This window comes from Ursus maritimus, unplaced genomic scaffold (genome assembly GCF_017311325.1).
Source record: "Ursus maritimus isolate PB19 unplaced genomic scaffold, ASM1731132v1 scaffold_5, whole genome shotgun sequence".
Taxonomy (NCBI): domain Eukaryota; kingdom Metazoa; phylum Chordata; class Mammalia; order Carnivora; family Ursidae; genus Ursus; species Ursus maritimus.
Genome location: NW_024426663.1, coordinates 47,979,608 through 48,002,941, shown reverse-complemented (window position 1 = coordinate 48,002,941; position 23,334 = coordinate 47,979,608). Strand labels below are relative to the sequence as shown.

General features: G+C 43.8%; 1 protein-coding gene across 3 annotated transcripts in view; it reads right to left on the bottom strand.

Annotated features, from left to right (window-relative positions):
- Positions 1-23,334, bottom strand: part of PPP2R2B (protein phosphatase 2 regulatory subunit Bbeta) — a 445,381-nt gene that overhangs the window by 239,794 nt on the left and 182,253 nt on the right. For 2 of the 3 annotated variants that reach the window (XM_008691430.2, XM_040622264.1), the window contains exon 3: positions 1,705-1,789. In XM_008691430.2, coding sequence (XP_008689652.1) covers positions 1,705-1,741 — 37 coding nt within the window. In that variant the 5' untranslated portion in view covers positions 1,742-1,789. Of the gene's footprint in view, positions 1-1,704; positions 1,790-21,984; positions 22,308-23,334 lie in introns of those variants that run through there. The other variant, XM_040622265.1, reaches the window with a different exon arrangement.

Below are 23,334 nucleotides of genomic sequence, written 5' to 3'. Positions count from 1 at the left end.
GTAGCTTCACTTGAGAAAATAATACCTTGAAGTGAGGCTTACATTATGTTAACACACGCACATTCATTCATTTTATACCTCACGCTCCATCGCAGAGCTATGCACAGTGCTTAGTTACCAATCCCTCAGCAATTTGAAAAGGGCACCGTCTTTGTAGTTGGAAAGGATTTTTCAGAAACAGTTGGACTTGATGAGGTGCAGCGAAATGCATTCTTCCTCACAACATGCTCTTAAAATTCTGACTCTGAACGGTCTCTTTCCCACTTGCTGCTTTCGCGCTTTTGGAAATTTCGAGTCTGACGTGACACAAGTCAGAAACACATGACCAAATAACAAAGTATTCCAATCCCTCCGGTCCCCTCCCTCTTGAAGGAGGCAAGGAGGGTGTGACGGTTGGCAGCCCCAGGTGAAACCCATTCGAAGTCTATCTAGCGGCAACGGAGGCCAAACCAAATGAAACACAGACCCCCAACCAAACCACATTAGAACACCCTAGAAAGGTTATCTGGCTAGGAATGAAAGAAAGGTACACTGTAATTACAACAGATGTAATTTCTATAGCAAGGGAAGAGCTAGACTCCACCTACCAACACAAACACCCCAAGACATTTTTTGAAAACAAAGCCTACTCTCTTTTCTTACATAAAAAAGCATATTAGTAAATAGAGCCTGTGTGGAGTCCATATAAATGGATAAAGCTAAGGCTGGATAATTCCCTTGGGACACTGAAGCCTGACGCACCCACGCCCATTAGCTGATGGAGAATATACAGAAACACACACCCATATATATAAATACACACATCTGCTCTTTGTTTTCGTCTCCCTTCAAGTCTTCGACCACATTTTTCATTTCATTTTCCTAGAGTAAGTCTTTATCTGGAAACTTCTTTCCCCATACCTTTTCCTCAAAGAAACTCTTCTGCAGGTCTTACTCCTCGACCTGACTCAGAGTTTCCATCTATCTCTGTTATAAACTCCACCTCAGGGGAGAATTCTCTGATGATTCTTTTTCTCAAAAATTAGAGTTCCTTTGCACCAGATTTTCTTGCCCAGGCCCCCACACAGCCATGTGCGGAGGCTGTAATGCTCGAGTCTCACCGTATAGTTTGAAGAAAGGAGTGAAACCAAGCTAGCTGCAGCCTTCGCGCTACCTCATCCCAAACAGGTGGGACGGCTCCGTGGTCATCCCGGTAGGGCCTCCAAACATTGAATACAGCTGAGAAATTACTGTTTTTCCTACATAGTAATTTCCCGATTTCCTTCCAAATTCAAAATTACCATGTAGTAAGGCCCTTCATTTTTCAGTGTACAGAGTAAGAAGCCCTTGTCTCTTTCTTCGCCTCCTGGCCCAATGCTTTTTCTCTAACCCCGCAGCTAATCCATCCGTCTGATTCTCTAGCCTAGTCTGCATACATCGCCAGCATCTATACAGTCAGGCCTCCTCTCACAGAGCCTCACCTCTTTCCTGGCTTAAAACCTTTATAACCGGTCATTACTTGTTACTGCTGTGTGCCAACACGTTTCATCAAAACACATTCTGAAAACAGTAAGTCAAACAGTGCTTATTACCTACACGTTGTTTTTAAAACGTGACGGAATTGATTTGAGTCCCCCAGAGCAACTTTTAAGCAAGTGGAACTATTCAACACTTCCATACTGCTATTTTATTAAGAATAGTAGGTATAAATAATGATACTAATACCTTTATTTCCATAGGTGCTTTCATCTGGATAATTCATGCTTCATTATTGTGCCACTATTCTCTGTCTTGGGTTCTCCCTTGGCTCCTGTGACAAACATGGGGTTCAGATCCAGACTCCAGGAGGTAGCGATGCTTCAATTTTTGGTAACATACAGCTGCATTAACACGCCCCAAGTCCCCCCCATAGCCTCTTTGTGTGAGGTTGCTCGTGGTCGGTTACAATCCAGGCCGATACGATACGACAGCCAACTCTACAAAACCTCTCTGCGCTTCCACCTCCTCCTCTGTTAGGGGGCTGCCTTCGGGTTTTGAGAGCAGGGGTCCTCCAAGGGTTGCTTCCAACCAGCCGCAGAGCCTCTACCCAGCGCTCCACTAGAAAGCAAACTCCGGGCTCTTTCCCAGTACCATTTAATTAGAATCGCTGGGAGGAGCCTAGCAATTTATAGTTAACAAACACGCAGGTGGTTCTAATAAACATTAAGGTTGAAAACAACGGCCAGAAAACACGTGAGGAGTTTTGACAAGGCTGGGCGCTGTTAGGGGAGTGACCTCCATGGAGTGAAAGAGGGATCACGAACGCAAGGATACTAAGCTTTTGATGGTAAGGCTTCACAGCGGAGGGCTAGCAGCAATGGGTCAAATGCAGACGGCTCTGGTACACAGAACTTTTAAGCAACGGCAAGTATTCAGAAAGAGGAATGGTCATTTCACCGATTAGGAGAGGCTCCCTTTCTCTCACTGTCCAGAGGTATTAGGATTATACTCTGGGAGAACCTATGAATGAGGCAATACAAGAAGTACTAAAAATAAAGCTATAAGATTTAAAACAACAACAAAATTAAGCCTTAATAAGAAGCTTCAACATACCATTAATATAGAAAGAGGTTTATAACTTATTTATCATTAATTTTTTAATATCTCAAAGCTATTACCTTTAAAAACGATCCTATTGATGCTACATAGAGTAGATAATGGATTTTCATTTCCTAATGTTTTGTTTCATATTCAGAAAAGGGCAGCAGTTGGCTTAGACTCTCACAAGATTCCATATATTATTATAGGAGATATTTATTATTTAAAAGTCATCAATTACCACCATCCAGAACTGATACTAGATCAAACATTAAGGTTAGGCTGTTATTTCTCCTCTGTTTTGTAAAGAAAACAACCATCTTTTGACACTAACGATTTTGTTTTAGGATACAGATAAATGAACTAATATTAATGAAAATACTAGTGAACATACTTGATACTGGTACATCACATACACTGTTGTATTTAATACTCACAGCAACCTTAGGAAATTCAGCTTTGTTACCCGTATATTTATAGAGGAGGCACCTGCGTTTAGCAAGGTTAAAGATCTCGCCCAAGGTCACAGAGCTAGCTAGTGGTGGAGCCGGAATACAAACCTGGGGGTTCTCCAGAGTCCGTGTTCTCAACCTGCTAAGTTTATTTTTTAGCATAACCCTGAATTCTAGGGATTTGGAGGGCAGGAAAAAATGTATGGCCCACTGCAAATAATACTTATGACCAGTTAGGGCTTCTAGAAATACCAAAGAGAATCAAACAACGACTTACTGATGTTTAATTTATGCCAGGTACTGAACTAACCACTGTACAACTATTTCCCTTAATGCCTACAGCAACCATAGAAGGTAGCTACTAGTACTATCCTGATTTTACATATGAGCAATAATGGTTAGATGATTTAAGTAATAAGCCCATCTTCTTCAAAAAGAACTCACTACTCACATATTTAAATGTAAATAAAGCGAAAGAAGTAAATAGTATGTAAGAATCGCTCAGTAAATGTAGCTTCACTACCCTTATATTATGTTCCAGGGAAAATAATGGTGTTAGTGATGAATCATCCATTCTTTCTTATCTCTTTTCTTGCTTGCTTTAAATGGCAGATATTTGTGATTTAGATATTTGGGTGCCATGTGCAGTCATGAAACAGAACTAAGTCTACTGCCTTCTCCACATCTTCCTATGCGTCAGACTTTAGCTCTCTGAGGCTGGCACCAAAGACAGTGGCCAGGAGTGCAGCCTCAAGACCCTTCCGTTTGGAATAGTAACAACGAATGACCTTAGAAATGAGACATACCCTACACCCAATGCCCAACAAAGGGCTATGACATGCCGAGTTTCTCCACCCCAAGAACCTTGTGTTAAGGATGCAGGTGGCCAACATCTCTCAGAGAGAGTCGCAAAAATGAACGCTTTTCCCCAAGATTGCAAAATTTCATCCCGTTGGGAGCTCAATGAGAGTTGATTTCATTTTGTAACCTCATGGGAAGAGCTCTGTTTTAGGGATCAGATCTCTGCACCTCTGTCTTGTCTCCACCACAAACCAGCTATGTGATCATGGGCAAACTGATTAACTCTACTAGATTTCAGTTTTCACATTGAGGTAACAAGAAATAAACCCATTCTTCAAGTTTTTTGGTGCACAGCAGGTGAGAGCTGTGAAAATACTTTGTAGAAATATAAAGCCCTTTCACAAGTTTCAGAGGGCATTACTATTTTATGTAACTCTTTCTTTTGCCTAAAATTTGACCATAACCTATCGACCTGGTCAAACCAAGTTGGTTTACCCACAGACTAATTTAAAAGACAAGAGAAAGAGGGACCATTTAAACTTGATAGTTATCAGCTGTCCCAAAGATATCTGTGGAACTGTTTGCTCCGTTGTTATGATGGTTAAGAGGGATTCGTGTCCATTGGCCTTACTTCCCTGGAAGCTTGGCAAATCCTCAGATCAGTGAACATCAGTATGAAATAGCCTGAGAAACCTTTCCATGCAAGCCAAAAGGATTATCACCAAACTACTATGTCACGAAACAGGACACAGACACTCTCAGGAGCTCAAAGGGAGGCTCAGTAGATAGTGCCAAAGACGCCTCTGGGTTCCTATTAGGATTTCAGGGTGCCAACTTACTCTTCCTTGCACGTCTACATGAGAAAGTAGAATGTGGCCTCCATGTAGATGAGTTGGGACAGCAGTGAAAGGGGATAGTGTGAAGGACATTTTTATGCAAGGAGAACAAAAAAGAAATTCCATCTGGAGTTAAGTGTGGAGAGATGAATCAAAGATAGTATGTAGCACTATTGACTATTTTTACACTCTTAGTGGGAGGATTCAAACTAGACACTCAAGAGCAAAGAAACAAAAAATCAAGGAAAAAATTTCTTTGGTGCTTTTACATTTATCTTGCACTATGGTTTCCCTGAAGTTATCTGAAAGATTAAAATGGCTTTGTGATGTGACACCATCATACTACTTTTCCTATTATAGCTCTTTTCTTAAAATATTTTATAGGTCAACACATATGGGTAAAACTGAAGATTACAAGTATACATTTTCCTTGGACCTGTACCTGGAAAGGCATATTCCTTCTTTCAAGTCACTAGTGTAGGACCATGAAGCTGATTGTTTGATTTATCACTCAAACTCTGGTTCTAGATCACCTTACCAAATTTACTTTCAGGACACCAAAACCAGAGGTCGTAGAGATTGCTTAGAAGATGATCTATGGCTGGGAAGGAAACCGAAGCTTCTCAGACATAAAACATGCCATATTCTCCAAAGCCAAGATCATTTCATGGGTGGAAGTTGGTATTTTCAGGCCTATGTTTCTCTGATAAAACATACCTATGTTCCGTCACTAGCAGCCACATTGCAATACACTACACTTGACCAACTGCCCCCATATGCAGACCTCTCCAGTAGGTCTGGTTGGCAGAAATCCACTGATTAAACATTTAAAGACCAGCTTTGGCAAAACATGCCAGAAATTCCTTCAGGGTAATTAAAACCACCTTCTGTGTCAATAAACACAGACCGTGAAATCCTTCGTGTGCAGAGGGGCTGGCTCTGACCTCAGGCTCTAGGACATTTTTTCTTAGATGGCTTTTCCATCATTGCGATAGATTTTCACTGACTCACCCAGACCCTTTCCTAGCCTTACCTTTACTGTTTCAGCCCAGACACAGGACCAGAGTGGCTCTGAGCCTAAGGGCCGAGCTCATTGCCAAAGCCCCTTTACACAGACCTACAGGTAAGAGAACTCAAATGGAATTCTTGTTACAGAATGTGACAATTAAGAGTCTTTATGTATCACTATTCTTCCAGGGTTCTCACCGATTTTCATCTGAAGAATGATTAATGTGACTTCAAAGGAAAAGGAAGAACTCATGTAGATATTTACTATGCTGATATCCACAGACTTGTTCTTTGCACGTAGTAGACATTCCATGAACTGTTTGTCACTGTAATAATGGCTATTATGTAAACAATGTTTATATTTTTGAAAACTGTCAGACATTAGAAAATAAAAATAGTAAGAATTAAAATTTCATCAGCCTGACATAGGCATCATTAATATTCTACTAGCCGTTCTTTCCTTGGAATTCTTTATGGACACACCCAGAAGTTTATAGGAAAGGAATCATATATACACTCCTTCTATCATGGATGTGGCTACCTTTAATTTTTTAATAGTCTTTTTTATACTTATTTCTCTCCTCCCCACATACCCAATGTTAAAAGTCTTTCATATACTTTTTCATACTTGTATCATCATATACATCATACTTGTATTATCATATAGCATAAGTGAGGTTTCAGTTGCTCCACTGATTCTCGCTGAAGGGTTAAAGAGTAAAATAAAAAAAACAGACACAGAAAAAAACAAATGAGTGACAGAATAATAGGCTATGCTCTTAATTAGCTGGTACAATTTCCAAGTGATTGCAAAAATCATATAGCACATCTTTAAACTCCAGTGGGGGTAGGAGATCCTAGCTTGAACATGTCTGGATGGAGTTGTAAGTTTAAATTCCCGAGCAAACAATATGCACTTGGCTGCTGTCCTACTATGGAGACATTACCAATCTACTCTCCAACTCAAATCAAGTTCAAAACCACTTACAAAGTGCCCCTGTGCTAAGCACCGCACTGTCCTCTGTAGGATAAACCAAGAAGGTAAAGGTGAGATGATTGTCTTCCAGGAGTTTCTTTCTAGCTGGAGAGACAATGCTCAGGAGCCCCTCTTTCTAGCAGGCTATCTGAACTTGGACTTTGGTGTCCACATTCATAAAATGGGGATAATACCTATATATCATAGTACTGTTGTTATGATTAAAAAACTTGAGAAACTGAGAAAAAATTTCATGGGGAATATGCAGATTCAAGGCAGGACATGTAGGTACCAGGAAAGGGGAAACGGTACGTACAGAAGCAGGGGGCAGGGATGGCCTGGGGTACTGAGGACCCAGCACAAGCCTGCATGGTTGACCTGGACGTCAGTTAGGAGAGGCTCGGAGAGATGAGAGGACAGGCAAGAAACAATAAGGTTTACAAGCACAGGACAAAATGGTCAACAGCCCAATCTTCTTAAAGGGCTAAATACACGTAGGAAAATACTTTCTGTCTTTTCAGCACGTGCCAATGTCTAGATCAAGGCCATCCAAATCAGTGACTCAAAGGCAACCTACTTGTCAAGTAACTGGAGAAAGAGAAAACCTGGCCCACATAACAGGCTTAAATCCAAGTTTCTGAGACTTATAGGAAAAATTCTGATCGGAAAATTTCCATCTCAAATTGTGCTGAGGAAGCTCGGGGACTGAGTAAGCATGTTGGCAACAGGAGCACAATATGATAATCAGACTGCTTTTGCTTTTTTTTTTTTTTTTTCCACCCCTATGCACAGAGTTCTTCAGATCCTGGGGAGAACTTAGCAAGTCTCTGATCTCTGACCTATAACGGGTCAGAGAACCTACAGGGAAATACACCTCACTCACAAATGGAACTGCACGAAAAACATTCTCCCTACATCCTGTCAAGTGACCAGAGGGCTCTGGCTTTCAAAGCATAGAAGGTTAGCTTCAACCAGGCTAATCCTACAGAACTGGGATGGGATTAGGTGTTGGTCATGGCAAGAGATGTCAGTTGGAAGCAATGAACTGTCCCAGTCTTTTCTGTTAGCTCAGGGTTCCACAGCAGCTCTTCTCCCCTCTGTCGTATTTCTTTATTAAAACTGGTACCAGTGATGGCCTCCTGGAAGCATGTTCCCATGGATCTGTGCCGCCCTAATCAATATTCACTTTATCACCCCGTCCCACCTGCCCTGGCTTCCCAGACAGAAGAGAAAGGAGATGAGAAGTCGATTTTAATATGACAATCCCAAATTATTATTGAAACTTGATGTTTCTAGAAGATGTTTTCCTACTTTCAATCCTCTGAGGAAACAACTGTGTCTCCTACTGACCACCACAAATCTTTATCCATTCAAATGACCATCCATCCACCCAGCCCATCAACCAGCCAGGTATCCTTTACATTTTATCTGCCTAACTCTTAGGTCACAACTTACGTATCAATTTTTTTAAACTTCATAAAAATTTTAAGTTAAGAAAATGTCTCAAGGTATTCTGTATTCTCACTTCACAGGGAGAAAAATGCCCCAAATAGTCAAGCAAAATGGATTGAGACTTCAAATCAACGCCCACCTATAATCCCCAGTGACTGCTGAAATGCAGACAGCCCATACATTTTGAAAAGGGACTAAAATCACTCACTAAAAATACAATCCCAGTGGATGTTTATAAGATTTATACTTTTCAATTCCATCAAATCAGGCACCCCATTTTTGAAGGAGAGCTAGAGATGTCTACAAGTCTTAAGTCAATGATAGGTAAAGTTTAGTTTCCTCAGATTTACCTGGGTTCAAATTGCATTCAACCACACATAGTATTAATAGAAAAAAAAAAAAGAGGAACACAGCTTTCAGAAATGTCAAATATGAACCCCAGGAGAGGGCCAGCTCATTAAACAACCATACTGGTTGTCATCGTGGGTCAATCATTCTTTGAAGTCACCTACTTATCAGTTTGAGGAAAATTAACATTTCTGGGTCACCAGGTTCCATATACTTATCTACAACTGATGCCCTGGAACCATGAAAGTCATTTTATTTAATATAGGTGGGCAACTAAATCCCAGAGAACGAACGACTCACCCATGTATTTAATGGCAGAGGCTGAGGATTGAGCTTGCCTCCCCTCTCAGATTGGGTAGAAGCATGCGGGCTTTGGGGAAGGACAAGGGCAAAGGAGCATATTAAGGTTCAGTGGTTATATCTTGATGAATTAATTTCTAATCTTCACCCGCATAAATTCCCTCCAAAAATCTGTGACAATGTGAGGTAGAGGAAAAATATAGACCCGGCAATGGTGGGAAAGGGCCACAGCAACTGCAAAGGTCTTCCTTGGTGCAGCTTTTTCTAGAAAACATAGTATTATCTAGAAACTTAATTGTTTGTATCTAGAAACTTAATTATTTATACCATTTAACCCAGGAATCTTGATTTTAGAAACCCGTTCTAAAAAAAAATAACTAGAGAGGATTTAGATTCATACAATTATTTATCACACAATTATTATAGCAAAATATTGGAAATAGTCTAACTTCCAGCACTAGATGAATGACAAAATTGTGGTTGAACCGTACCACGTCACAGAAGAATGCTCACAATTTTATTTAGAACCTAAACAAACAAAACAACAATAGCAAAACAACAATAGATATGATACCATTTGACATATAATTCCAGTATTATCCACTCCATTCTCTTTTCTCTTACACACACACACACACACACACACACACACACACACACACACAGCCTGGAAGAAAATACATTGAAAATATTTGTAATGATTATGTCTGGCACTGGAGGTAAATTCCATTTTCTTTTTTACACTTTTCTTTATAGTCCAAGTTTTCATCAGTGAACACATATTCTGTTCTCATAGGCTCTTTTCTTTTTCTACATAGTATTTAATAAGATTTATATTCATATTCTTATGTTTATGTTTACTTCATGTGTGTCTTCCCAATAGAATGCAAGCTCTATGAGGCCTGAGTCTTTGTTTTTTATTGTTTGCCTGTTTTTTTTTTAAGCATGGTGTTAGTATATAATAAATACTTTAAAATGACTACGGAGTGAACATTTGGGAGACACACTAAGGGAGGTGTGCTTATGTGTGGGGATTCTAATGGCCTGTGATGTGTCTAGCCTTTAGCTCATTTGCTTAAACAGCATGCCATTCTCCTTGCACACTTTTGCCCCCAAATGTCACAAAAGACCCCCCTCTCCATGAAGACAGCCTTTGCCACTCCTCGTCACCTATCAGAATCCCACTAAGATCCAACTTTGACCATAAGCCATTCCTCTTCGGGAAAGCTTCTCTCAAGCACTTAACTGCAACTACTCACTTGGAAGGTCAACATTTTTTGAACTTCTATTGGGTTCCAAACATTTTTTTAGAATGGGAGAGTCAGCAAACTACCATCCAAGGGCCAGCACTTGAATTTGTAAATAGAGTTTTGCTAGAATACAGCCATGTCCACATACAGCAATGGCAGAGTTCGGTAGCTGGGATGTAGACCGCCTGTCTAGAATATCTATACTTGTGCAAAGTGGAGATAGGAAATTATTATCGTATTAGATAGTTATTCTAACCTAAATCTTATGTCTGAGAGTTTTGTAAAACAAAAACAACAAGCCCCAAACCAAAACAAACAAAAGCACATGATTTTAATATACCTAAACTTGTTCTTAAGAACATACATTTTTTATGTCAGACGCACCTGCATTTTAAGTCCTGAGTTTGCTGATTGACACTGGGCAGATCCTACAAATTCTCAACCTCAGTTTCATAATCAGCGAAATAGGAACCTATCCCTTCATTTCCTTAATAGACATGTAATGGGTGCTATTTGCCAGCCACTGTGCTAAGAGATGGCTACTGAACAATGGTAAGACCTCAAAGTCTCACCTAATTAAGCTTTAACTGTACATACTTCAGAGGTTTGCTCTGAGGATTAAATGACATAGACACACACATGTGCACATATCTGTATCATATACACGTCAATATAGTGCACAATATAGACATACATGCATAATATGTAGTATATCATATAGAATATACAGAGTACGGAGAATAGTACTCAATGCCTGGTACACTGCAAGTACTTAGCACATGGTGGCTCTTTATTTAAGGGGGGGGTGGGCAGGGGTAGAGCAAGAGAATCTCAAGTAGACTCCGCACTGAGTGTAGAGCCCGACGTGGGGGCTCAATCTCATGACCCTGAGATCATGACCTGAGCCAAAACCAAGAGTGCGACGCCCAACGGACTGAGCCACCCAGGGGCCCCGGAGAAGCTCTTAACAGACTTCTAAGGAGCAGACTCATTGGATGAAACGACGCCTTCCACTGCCTCTGTAAAACGGGCCTACAGCATGCTCTCTACTCTTAGCTGACTTAACAGGCTCACCTCTGGCCCCCAGGTACACTCCTGCTGCTTCTGGCCAAGACACAGGTTTACTACAAGGCACTTCTGTCCTTTATCTCTTGATGCCAGTTATACTTGTTAGTTAATCAATTATCTCAGAAGGTGATGAAAAGAAGGGTGTGGAAAGTTAGAAAAGGATTATTTTATGTGAAAACTAAGTCTTTCAAAATATGACAAAGAGTTGCCAGAGTAAATGTGAGAGAGATAAAAGATCGGGGACAGTGGTAAAAAATCTAGAAGGATCGGTGGTAAGTTTGCTTCTCAGGTGTCTATACTGTCATTCAACCTTCAGGAAACCAAACTCAGACATGGTTTTTGTCACTTTGGGCATGGTTTATACAAGAAAAATATAAGCCCCCGTCAGCAGACTCATATTCAAAGACGAAGCCTTGATTCTTCAAGAGGCCCTTCATCAAAATTGGGCAATGTGACTTAAAATAGTGTTTAAGCTTTTTTTTTTTTCTGCCTTAAATTTTCCAGTTGACCCTCAACCATTGGTCCCAAAAGCATGGAGTAAGAGAGGCATTCTTTTGAACGCATTTCTCACACATGAATAATACCATGCTAGCATGTTGCTTCAACCCCTGCCATATTTTCTAAATAGAAGAAATCATCAGAGACAGAGTGACCTGCCCAGGGCTGCAGAGCTAGCCCTGCCGGAGGTGATTCCAGAGCCCCATGGGGTCGGATTCCACCGCCTCCGCCCCCTGACATAACAGAGAGGCCAACGCAGCACAGACTCACAAAGGCTGGCCGGGAGGGGTGAACGTATTTTGAGCAAGACAGAGGCTCATCTGCTCAAATCCAACAGGAACGTTTACTACGTTCACCTCCCTCACCAGTACAGCCAGCACAGCAGCCGGCCCCAAACCCAGTAAGTAAATGTCCGACGTGATGAATTTTCTCCTAGAACAGTGGAAGAAACTGGAGCCGTCCTGATTTCTGAAAGCACAGGTTCGCCTGGGATTTACAAGCCCCTCCAAGGAGCTTGCAACAGCAGGGGAGCCATTTTATTGTGCCTGTCAGATCGTGTCACCGAGAGCCCAGCCTCGCCGATTGGCACTTGCTCTTTGCTGTCAGCGCGGCGAGATGAGCAGCACCGTGCTCACCAGATGGTTATTTGTTCCACCAGCCACCTTTGCTGCAGCCCTGATTCCCTCCAGCCCAGGACAGTCTCCAGCATTCACGCCGCAAGGCAGCTCCTGCCAACAACTTTGCCAAATGGCTCCTCTCAAAGTCATGGGCCGCCCAGACAGACTGGCTCCTCCATCTGCAGCAGCTTTTGGCAAAGAGAGGCTTCCCTTTCTGGCTCCACCTCTCGTCTGCACCAGAGACTTCCTGCCAGAAGGATGATCTGACCCATCCATTCTTACAGCCAAGCCTGGAGTTGTGGGGCCATTCGAAGCCAACGCCTGGGTCCCCCGCGCTCACCTATGAGCACAGCGTCACAACAGACTGAAGAGGTCTAAATGATGCCGAGCATCAAATACAGACACAGTGCATCACAGAAACCCAGCGCCAGAAAAATCTAGAGAGAGCATGCCACCCCTCTCCCATCTCCAGCCTCGTTTTAGGAGATTAGGAAACTGAAGTCCACAGAGTCAAAGTCACTAATTAGGATGGTGGGACTGGGAATAACAGCCAGGTCTTCTGATGTGCGTTCGACATCACTGCATACAATGCTCCATCCCCTTCTAATGTTCCCCTCTGCTCATTTCCAAAAAAATCTTGATAAGAATCGGACCTTTTGTATTGGTATTGATTCAAAATCGTGTTTCTTTTAAAAATGAATCATCTTTTCCCTATGTCAACATCGTGACTTCTGTTTTAAACAGGTGTGTCCATATACTACACCAGCAGACCTGGAAGGGACTTCCGTTCTGCCACTTACTAGTGGGTAACCTTGGACAAGTAATCACCTCATTCTGCTTCAGCTTTTCACTTCAAGTATCAACCTCTCAAGTTCCAAGGACTAAATAAGAAAAATACTTTAAAACTCCAAGTTTGTTCCTGGCACATAGCAAGCCCTCCACAACTGCTACCAATCAACCTTATCCTTTATTAACACTCAAATCCAAAAAGGTTCTAGAATATTCAGTGCTATGCACACAGAAGTAGATATGCCAGGTGTTCCCATATTCTACATTAGGAAACGCAAGCTCATGCAGTTACATGACTTAACCAAGGCTTATTAGAGAATAAATGAAGGACCAAAAAGTCCTTCTTGCCTCTTCGCAGAGAAATAGGAATCAGTATCTTGGCCTTAAAGATGGTAAAATCAGGAAGGAGAACCTCTGAACACAAACGATAGATGGATAGATAGTCACCACATCATTGTACGTAATATAAAAATCCAAAAATAACTTTCCATCCATCCACAAGGGAACTATTGAATAAACTGTGATTCAGTCATACCACAGGGCACTATACAACCCTTACAAAGAACAAGGAAGCTGTAGGTGTCCTGACATGGAAAGATCTTTCGAGATCACTGAGTGGGAGAAAAAAAACAAAGTGCGAACAGAACAAGCAGTATGCATTCACTTATGCAAACAATCCCTCCCACAATATATAGGTGTATGTGTACATTTAAATGTACAAAAATACATCTAAAGGTGCCCATGAGGAAGCAGAGTCAACTAATGATGGTGCAAGTGGGATGGGTGTGGGGATAGAGGGGGTGATTCATGCTTTGCTTTGTCTACTTCTTTTTTTTTTTAAGTTTTTTTTTTCTTTTAATAATCTCTACACCCAACATGGGGCTCAAGCTTACAACCCTGAGATTAAGAGTAGCATGCTGTACTGACTGAGCCAGCCAGGTGCGCCTGCTTTGTTGACTTCCGTAATGCTTGAATCCTTTCAAGTAAGAAGGCACTTACGTATTATTTGCCTGATCAATATAAAGACATAGACAGAGGAGAATGTCAATGACAGGAATACAACTATTGTGAACCAATCGACCTAACTTGGGTGTGCCCGGCCCCAACCTGACTTCTGCGAAGTTACATGAGCAATCTTACTCCCCTCAAGTTTCTTAGATAGCTCTCCTCTTTGGTACGATAGCTTCTGGTGATATTTTGTACCTAAGGATCTGAGTTTTGTCTTCCAGACCACCTGGGAGGGCTCAGCACCTTGCTGCAGGATTTTCCACGAGAGCCGTTTGCAGCTTGTCTCCCCTCTGCACCCTTGAGTATCTGCTGAGCCTCAGAGAGATGAGCCCCTACATTAAGTGGGGCAGGTTGTCTGCCATCCTGTGACTACGTCAGGTTCATTTCCCAGTGGGTTCACGGCAGTGGGGTTGACAATGCACATGGAGGAGGAGGCTCGCAGTCCTCCAGTATCAAGCTCAGCACAGGTAAGGCCCTCTCTGGCACACTCCTAGCAGACCTCACATTCTTGGGGTTAAAATCCTGCCCTTCAGGCTCCCTCCAGACCCTGAGATCCCACGCATTTTTTTTTGTTTTTTTTTTTTTTTGCTCCTTACCCACAGAGTCCCCTTCATTTCTCTACATTTCTTGGAAACAATCAGGTCTCTTTCTTCTAGAGGAAAGAAGTGAGAGAGTCTGACAAACCCCCTCTATACACCTGTCACTTTCCGTTACCATGACCCTTTCTCCAAAATTAATACTAATTAGTTTTCTGTGGATTTCACACATGCAGATCCTACCATCATCACTTCCCACTCTTTCCACATTAAACTTGGAGCATAAGAATTCAAGGGTTCCTGGGTTATTTAAAACAAAGCTCCTAGTGGTCTTGTAAAAACAATATGCTTCCAGTGAGATGGTTATGTCAGATCTGGTCTGTTCTGATTTGCAGCCTGATTCTAGACTTCTATTGGAGAGGCAAAAGAAGGCAAATTGTTGGTAAAGATGACAAGTTTGGTGAAAGCAATCTCCTTAATGGGGGATGAAGTGAACAGCGTGGGCCAGGCGGGCGAGCCTCTCTGGGCAAAAAAACAAACAAAACAAAACAAACAAACAAACAAAAAAAAACGAGGCCTCACACAGCTCCGCATTTATATGCAAAGGACAACTGCCATCACACACCTGCCTCTCTCCATTCCTTTTGTTGCCTGAGCCCAACTATAGGAGTTGCTACCAGTTCTGGAGAATGGGTGCCCAGAAGGTCCAGGGGAGCCATCCCAGCACAGCCTGGGAACTGCACTGTTAACATCCTATGCTAAGGGTGAGGGACATGGACAAGCGTATAAAAACCCAGCTAATTCTCACAATTTGCTCAATTCCATAAATATTTTCCTTCTTTCCTTATAGAGTAGAATACATCTAGAGGAGAAGATCAACTAAAGACTCTGGCACTGGGTGGAGAAGTTCAACTTTCTTCCTGTGGGACAATGGTGGAGGCTCAGACACGTGCATTGCCCTTCTAGAAAGATGGAACAAGTCAGTCCAGCAGCACTGAATGTGCACCATCGGGATATATGCAAAAGAGAGAATATAACCTGCATCCCCCTCCCCCGCCAAAATCCTGACCAGAGGCAGCAGGGTGGGCGAAAAGCACGTGCCTCAAGTCCAGGCAGTCATGGCTTCCAAGCTGGTTCTACCACTTATAAGTATGTGACCTTACATAAGTTTCTTTGCTTTTCCAAAGCTTGAAATTTCTTCGTCTGAAAAATGAGACTAATGCAATCATTCTTTCACGGTTGTTGAAAAAGATTAAATGAGTAAACATATGCGCAACACCTAGGAAAATGCCTGGAATAGACAGTACTTGAGAAACCTCAGTTCGCTTCCCTCAGCTAAGTACTGAAATTGGACCCTTAGTTTCTTCATAAATGCAAATGCCAGAGTCTAGGAATGTCAGTCTATAGCTGTGCTCTTTTCATGGAGCATTACCAATATTTTGACAGGACTGGCCTAATATTATTCACCCCAGGTTCATTGGCACGTTTCTGACCAGCCCTCATAAAGGGCTGGAGATTGCCCCTGGGGACCTGCATGCTAATAATGAATACTTGCGAGTGATTTTCAATGCACTCCGGTTATTATGTTTGGTAGCAGAACATTTCCCATCCCCAGAAAGGTCATTTACAATAGTATAAGGCAGCTTCTTTCCAACCCCCATTTCAGATTTTTCCGAGACCGGCAGAGAACTGAAACATTCATCCATATGCATTGGAAGTACTATTCTGATCTTGCATTTGCATACAAATATCAAAGCAACTTAAGGAACTACAAGGCAGCTCTCCATCATATGACACCACCTCCTTTTATTTTTCTAGTACCTTCCCAGCACCTTCATATCAAAAGCCATTTTCATGTACCTTCCTAGTTTTATTCATCTTAGCTTCCCTCTTGAGCCTGTGTGAAATGGGGGTGGGGTAGAGGAAACAGGGACTTTCACTTTTTCACTTTTATTCCCTTGCCCCTAAGAAGCTATAACATTTCAGAAATCACACAGATCTCATTCAGGTTTGGAGACCCTCTACGCTCAACTCACCCAAGACTGGACTCTTCTCATTCTACCACATTGTTGAGAAATGGCCATATAGTGTAATTTGAATAATTTCAGTGTGTGGTTAGTAATGTTTATACCAAGGCATTCCATTGGAAGGCCCTTTTTGTTTTAATTTCTTTATACCAAGCCAAGATTAGTTTCCTCGTTGGCTCAGATTCTGCCCTGGAGTGCTCTTCTCCTAGGCATCTCATCTATTCACATGGTTTTAAATACTTTTAATATGCTGCTGACATCCCAAATTATATATCTAGTCCCGATCTTGCTTCTGAGCTTCAGACCCAGATATCTAACTGCTTGAGGGTTCTTGCTGTGAGGTTAAATGGCTCACACACCCCTCAGACTAATCAATTTCCAAAGTCTTTTTCCAGCGTTAGTGAGAAGTGCCATTACGCCTCCAGTCCCGTGGCAAAGTCCTGGGAGTAGTCCTTGACACTCATCTCCATCTACTTCTCTCTCTCTGCCCAATCTATCACACCGAGTACGTCCTATCCATTCTTCTACTACAGTGTATCAGAGTCACCTAATTCTCTCCATCTCTACTACTCCCACCATCCTAGACTAAGGCTGAGACATCCTAACTATTCCCCTTTTGCTCTATTCATTTCCTCCCCAGCCCTCTTACCCCACCCTGCATAGCCAGGAGACTGAGCTTTGGAAAAACAAACCAGATCATGTCCCTCCCCCCCACAACCAAAATCCTTTAATGGCTTTTGATTCATCTTTGGATAAAGTCCAAACTCTTTACGGTCAAGGCTCAACATGGTCTGGTCTCTGAATACCTCCCCAGTTTCTCTTTTGTGACATTTTATTATGAAAAATTTTAAACCAACAGTGCAATTGAAAAAAAAATTACAGTGACTATCCATTGACGGACCACCTCAGTTTTACCATGAATATTTCATACTTGCTTTATCGTGTATCTATCCATCCATCCGTCTATCCTAGCATGGATCTTTCCTGGTTTTGGTGCATTCCAAAGTAAACTGCAGATTCTGGTCTAATTTTCATCACTCTTCCTCTTGTTCCCTGTATTCCAGCCACAGGCAGCTTTCTGTTCTTCAAATCAGTCACACTATTTTATATCTCTGGGCTTTGTACCTATTGTCCCTTCTACCTGAATTGTCTTCACCTCTTGTTAATTCCTGACTAATCCTTTAGTTCTCAACTTCAAACTTTCTCTGAGAGGCGGCCTCTGGTCCCCCAAACTAAATTAGATCCACCTCCCTGCCTTATATATGATCTGGAGGCATCTTGTGCTTTTTCTGAATGTCACTTATCACAATTGGTAATTATATATTTATTTGCAGAATTATTTCATGTCTGCCTCCTGCGCCAGCCGGATACCACGTCTGTGCTGGATCACCTCTGCAGAAAGTCAACTAATATTTGTTGAAGGAATTAAAGGTGGAATGAATCAATAATTACATAATAATAATATCAGAAATCATGGAATAATAAATCTGTTCTTCCTTTCATGTGTAAACAGTATAGGTTTTTAGAGGCCTCTGCGAGAAGATGGAACTTCCTCACTGCCGGAATATAACCAGCAAGTACGCGAAAGCTAATAACTAAACAGCAAGATCCACGGCCAGTGCTCCAGCCGAGAAGAGACTGGTGGGTTTTAGTGACTTCTCTCCCATCTCCTCTAGCCATTGCCCTCAAGACCATCCCCAGTCAACACACGATCCAAGGAAAACACGTGTTTGCTATGCAAAGGTACCTATAATACACCAAGGGCATGTACCGAGGTCTAGCTTTGTGTTAGGCACTGTCTTGAGTGCTTTTCGTGTATTAATTTTTTTCCCCTGTGGCACAGGTTCTACTGTTATTCCCATTTTACAGCTAAGGAAACTGAGGACAGAGTAGTTATTTTACAACATGTTCTCTGACTTCCTCTTCTAACCAGATTGCCATTCTTGTAAACTTAGCTAGGGAAAAACGTTCATGTTGTCTGTGGCCCCATGGAAGAGTAGGAAGATTAATGTAGAAAACTCTCAAATTGCTCTAGTGGCCAGAGGGTTTTGGTCAGTTCTAACAAGTCTGAAAATAAAGAAAGAAATCCACATAGAGATCAGAGAGATTTGAGAGAGGAAGCCTTGGTTAGGGCCCTCAGAGCTCCATATCTGAAAATACCAGTAAAAACGTTATGTTGACTTTATTTCTGTAGTCATTCCACCCCCACTTTTCGTCATATGTGATCCCATATACACACGTTCAAATGATCCCTGCCAAGAATTTGACCCCAGATAGGAATATAATTTACACACAAGGATAAAACCATAGTGGTCTTCCTCCTAAAAGGAGCTGATGGTTGAAGGAAAGAAAATGAGGGAGTGCAGAATTTCTTAGTGTAAGAGCGCACGCTTCAAACGGTCTTGAGTCTGAAGGCAAGCTTTTCCCTCATCTGTGTGACCCTCACTAATTAGTAACATCTGTGGGCCTCAGATGCCCAGTTTCCTTATTTGAAATGTTAATAGCATCCACTTAGTAGGACCTGGAGATACTGAGGTGCTATATTTAAAAAGCTCAGCAAGTACATGGAAAACAGAAGATGCTCAAAGATGGTAACTTTAAAAAGGGGGGGAAAGATAGAGAAAGATCGAGGAGGGTGGTAACTTTGATGCTCAGAATAAAAGAAGAGTCATAGGAAATGTCTTTAATAAATATACATCATGCGTTCTTTTTCTTCCCCGTGGTGGGAAGGGGGCGGTGTGTAGGGAAAGGAGGGGAGGGAGGGAGGGGGTGGTGGGAAGGGACAGTGGGAGGGAGGGGGAGAGGGGAGAGGGACAGAAAATAAGAGAGGAGAGCTTGGGTAAGTGTCCTTTAGCATTTGCATTGCTCTGAGCTGGCTGAACTTGCCTGCAGCTACCACTTACAATGCAAATTGAGCTTAGAGTCCTTCACACTAACTATACAGCAAAAACCTTTCAGCTTTAAATAGAATACTGCAGTGTGGAATGATCTGAGCAAAGCAAAGCAAAGAAAAATTCAGAGATAAATGTGAAGGAGATTTTGGAGAGGAAAAAAAAAAAAACACCCAAAAAACCCTTGACATATCTGGCCAGGTAGGAAAATACCAAAATATCAAGGAAGACAAAAGGCAAAGCAAAGTCTGTAGAAGGACCTAGAAACTAAGGTCAAATTTAAGAGAAAGTGGATTTAAGTTAATAAAGGAGGAGGGTACTTTGGAGGCAAGCCCTCAACAAAGAGGATTTTAACAAATAATATTTTGACCTGGTGATCTTCCAAGGTGTGCTTGGCACTTCCAAGGCATTCATCAGAAGAGAGAGGACGGACCCTTGCCCCTGTGGCCGGCACCACTGCATGAATGTTTCCTAAAATGAACAGGTTAAGACCATAGAGAACTTCCTGCTCTACCCAACTTCTGCCGTTTACACTGTCCAAGCTGCATTTTCCCCCCTTCTTCCCAGACTTTCAATAAGATCAAGTAAAGAAACCTGAAGGCATACTGAGAAATAATAGTTTTGTTTAGTTTTCAGTGTGGTGTGTGCGTATGAGAGACAGAACATTCGGAGAGGTTGATTTAGAAAGATTTTTAGAGAGTGGTCTGCTATAAACTCATGCCTCATTTTTGACTACACGAACCCAGGTATCTTAACCAGAATCAGAGCTTACAAAAATGCCATAAAATAGGACCAAAGATCAGGGTAGTTCCTGGGCCCCCGAAAGCACTAAGGAATTCCATTTTTAACCCATTTCTTCATTCTAGAGATGATACCCCCATACACATGGCCCCAATTTGCCCATTTTCCCAGCTCAGTAAGTTTCCTGTGAATGCGCTTGGAGGCATAATGCAATCTAGAAGAAAACATGAAGGCAGCCCTCTTTCTTTGTTGTCACAAACAGAAAGAAGTATCACTCGGAAAAACCAATAGACCCAAGCCCAACTTCTCTCTTGGATGACATGCTCAGACACAGAGCTAGTCATAATCTACCTGGTAACTGAGTCAGTGACAAAGCGCTTGAGACTGAGAAAGAATATCTTATAACCACCCTGTCTTCCTGCAAATGAAAAGAATCGGCAAGTATGGTGCCTGAATGGGGGAGGGACAGGCTGAACATCTCTTAAAAGCCATCTCTAAGCTCCTGAACGCCAGTCTGCTTAATCTGTCTAGCACCATGGACATATTAGGCTGGATGCTCTCCAATAATGATGATGAATGAAGAATATATTTTCAATAGCACTGGGCATTCTTTATTACCTAAAACTTACTGGGATGTTTATAGAACATGCCCCCTTTGCCCCCAAATTCTATCTTTTTATTTCTTTCAGAGTTTGAACTCTTTTAGTACCCCAACCCCATCACATTTTTCTATGACTCTTGATTTGATTAAATATTATAGAAATTTCAGTATCCAAGAATAACAAGAATTGTCTTAAATTAACATACCTTGCTATGTTTTCCTAAAGCACTTACACACACATTTTCTCACGTGGATATTACAACGTGATAATGCAACACTTTATATGAGCGGTTAAGTATAAGGCCCTACAGGTAGAAAATGAAAGCAAAAATGCCAAAGTTTTGGCATTTGAAAAAAAAAATGCCTCTACTCTCTATTCACACACAAAAGGCAGAATGAGATTCCACCTGCTGACTTTCCCTGCCTGCCTGCTAACGTCAGAACAAGCTGAGAGAGAGAGAGAGAGAGAGAGAGAGCTCCACGACAATTTCACCTCTTGGCAAAGCTCAGCTTACTGAACCCTCTTGCTTTCTGCTGGCTGTTGATTCAGCAGAAACTACTGCTGCAGAATTCATAATGGTGATTTTAAAGGCCCCACTGATCGCATTGCTCGCCCCACGTGTCAGACTCGTTCGCTGGCTGCTGGAACGCCGTCTCCCCAGCTACCTTTTTTTATTTTATTTTTATTTCTTGCTAATGCACTTACAAGGGAAGAGGGGCTCGCCCTTTTGCAAAGAGCCTTTTGGGGTTCTGATTGTCTGAGCAGGTAACCTGGCCGGAGAGACAGACTGGCAGGAAATGAAACCATGCCCTCCCTGCAGCCACTGAGACACACAACATCATTCCGCTCAGGGGGGAAGGACCTCCGATCCTACTGGGCCCCTTTCTTATGCCCCCCCACCAAGTGCCGGGCAAACATCTTGGGGGAGGGGTCATCTGCCTTCACGGGGTCATTTTTCTAGTCGGGAGCCCCACCCTGCAAAGCCTGATCCCAGAGGGCCATTTTAACTCCCGTGGGCGCCGGGTCCACCTGCTGCTGAACGCAGGGCTCGCCTCGCGGAGCCCGGATGGATGTGGGGCGCACTGGCCGCTGCCCCCGCGGGCCGAGCCCCCGCCCCAGCCCCGGGCCCGGAGGAGTCTCCGCCACTCGGCGGGCGCCCAGCTGCCCGCCGAGCCCAGCGATCCGCAACTTGCGCCCCAGCGGCGGAATGCGGCGGGGCTGGCGTTACCTTCGGTCGCATAGCTGTGGTCGCGCAGGAAACTGTTGTTGATTTTGCGGGTATCAATGTCCTCCTCCATTGACAGCAGGCTTACTTGCGTGGGAACCAGAAGCCGGCAGACAAGTATCCATGATCCCTCCCCGCAGCCAGTCTCACAGGAGAGGGGGGCAGGGGAGCCGGTGGGACTGCACCATGGTCCGAGCCTGAGGAGGAGACGGGGAGGCGGAGAGAAAAAAAATAAAAACCCGGCAATGGAGCTGTCACCTCCTCCACTCGGGATCTCCGAGGCTGCGGCGGCTCCTCCCGCGGTGCGCTCACTCCAGCTCCAATTCCCAGCGAGGATGCTGCGCCCGGCTCCGCTGCCGCCGGGTGCCAAGATGCGCCGTGCCCCAAGGGGTCCGGGCCCGCCCGCCGCCCGGGAGGCGCTCACAAGCGGGGCTGGGGAGATGCCCAACAGGTTCCCCACGTTGGCAGCCGCTCCAAAATGCAAAAAAGGTCCCTCCTCCCCCTGGGAGAGCGGGCGGCCGCGACAAAATGGTGCCTTTCTGGACCCGAGTTGCAGTGGCGAGATGGCAGGGGCCGGATTCGGGCTGGGCCGGCGGGAAGCAGGGTGCTGATCCCACGGGAGGGCGGCTCCGGCTGGCGGGGGCGAGGAAGGCGGCGGGGAGCTGGGCAGGGCGCTGCGGCCGGCGCCAGCGCACTCACCCTCACACCCACACGCGCGCACTCGCAGCTGCTGCCGCTGCTGCCGCTGCTGCAGGAGAAGGCTGGAGGCGGCTGGTGCATTAAAGGCGAGGCTCCTCCCAACCGCGTCAGCAGCCCCAGGACTCTTCCCCAGCAGCGCTGGTGGCCGAGGCAGAGGCTGCGGCTGCTCTCTGCTGCAGTGGGGCGCACGCAGCCGCGAACCGGCACCTGGGCAGCAAGCAGCGAGCTGGCAGGTTCACGGGAAAACCGGAGACGCGCTCTGGCAACCGCCCTCCAACCGTGCCACGCAGCTAAGGGCGGCGTTTACTCGAGCCCCCAGAGTCCTTAACTCGCTGCCTTGCTCCGGACACCTGCGCTTCAGGACCGCAAAGAGAAGTAGATCCCCTGGGGTAGGCAGGGAGACGACCGTCAGGTCCCTTTCGCTCACCCTTGGGTTGACGTATGCGGTCCCTTGATAAAGTCCAATGGCGAGGCCTGGGGTTCGAAGCCCCAGAGAGGAGAGAATGGGAAGAAGGGTTGCCGTAGCTTAATTGAAGCCTCCTGTGCTAGGAATAGAACGCGGAGCAGGGGCCAGAACTTTTCTGCGACCACTTACGACTGCTCCATTCCCGACAGAGTCAACACCCCCTTCCTACTGTAGGCGTCTGTGTCTAC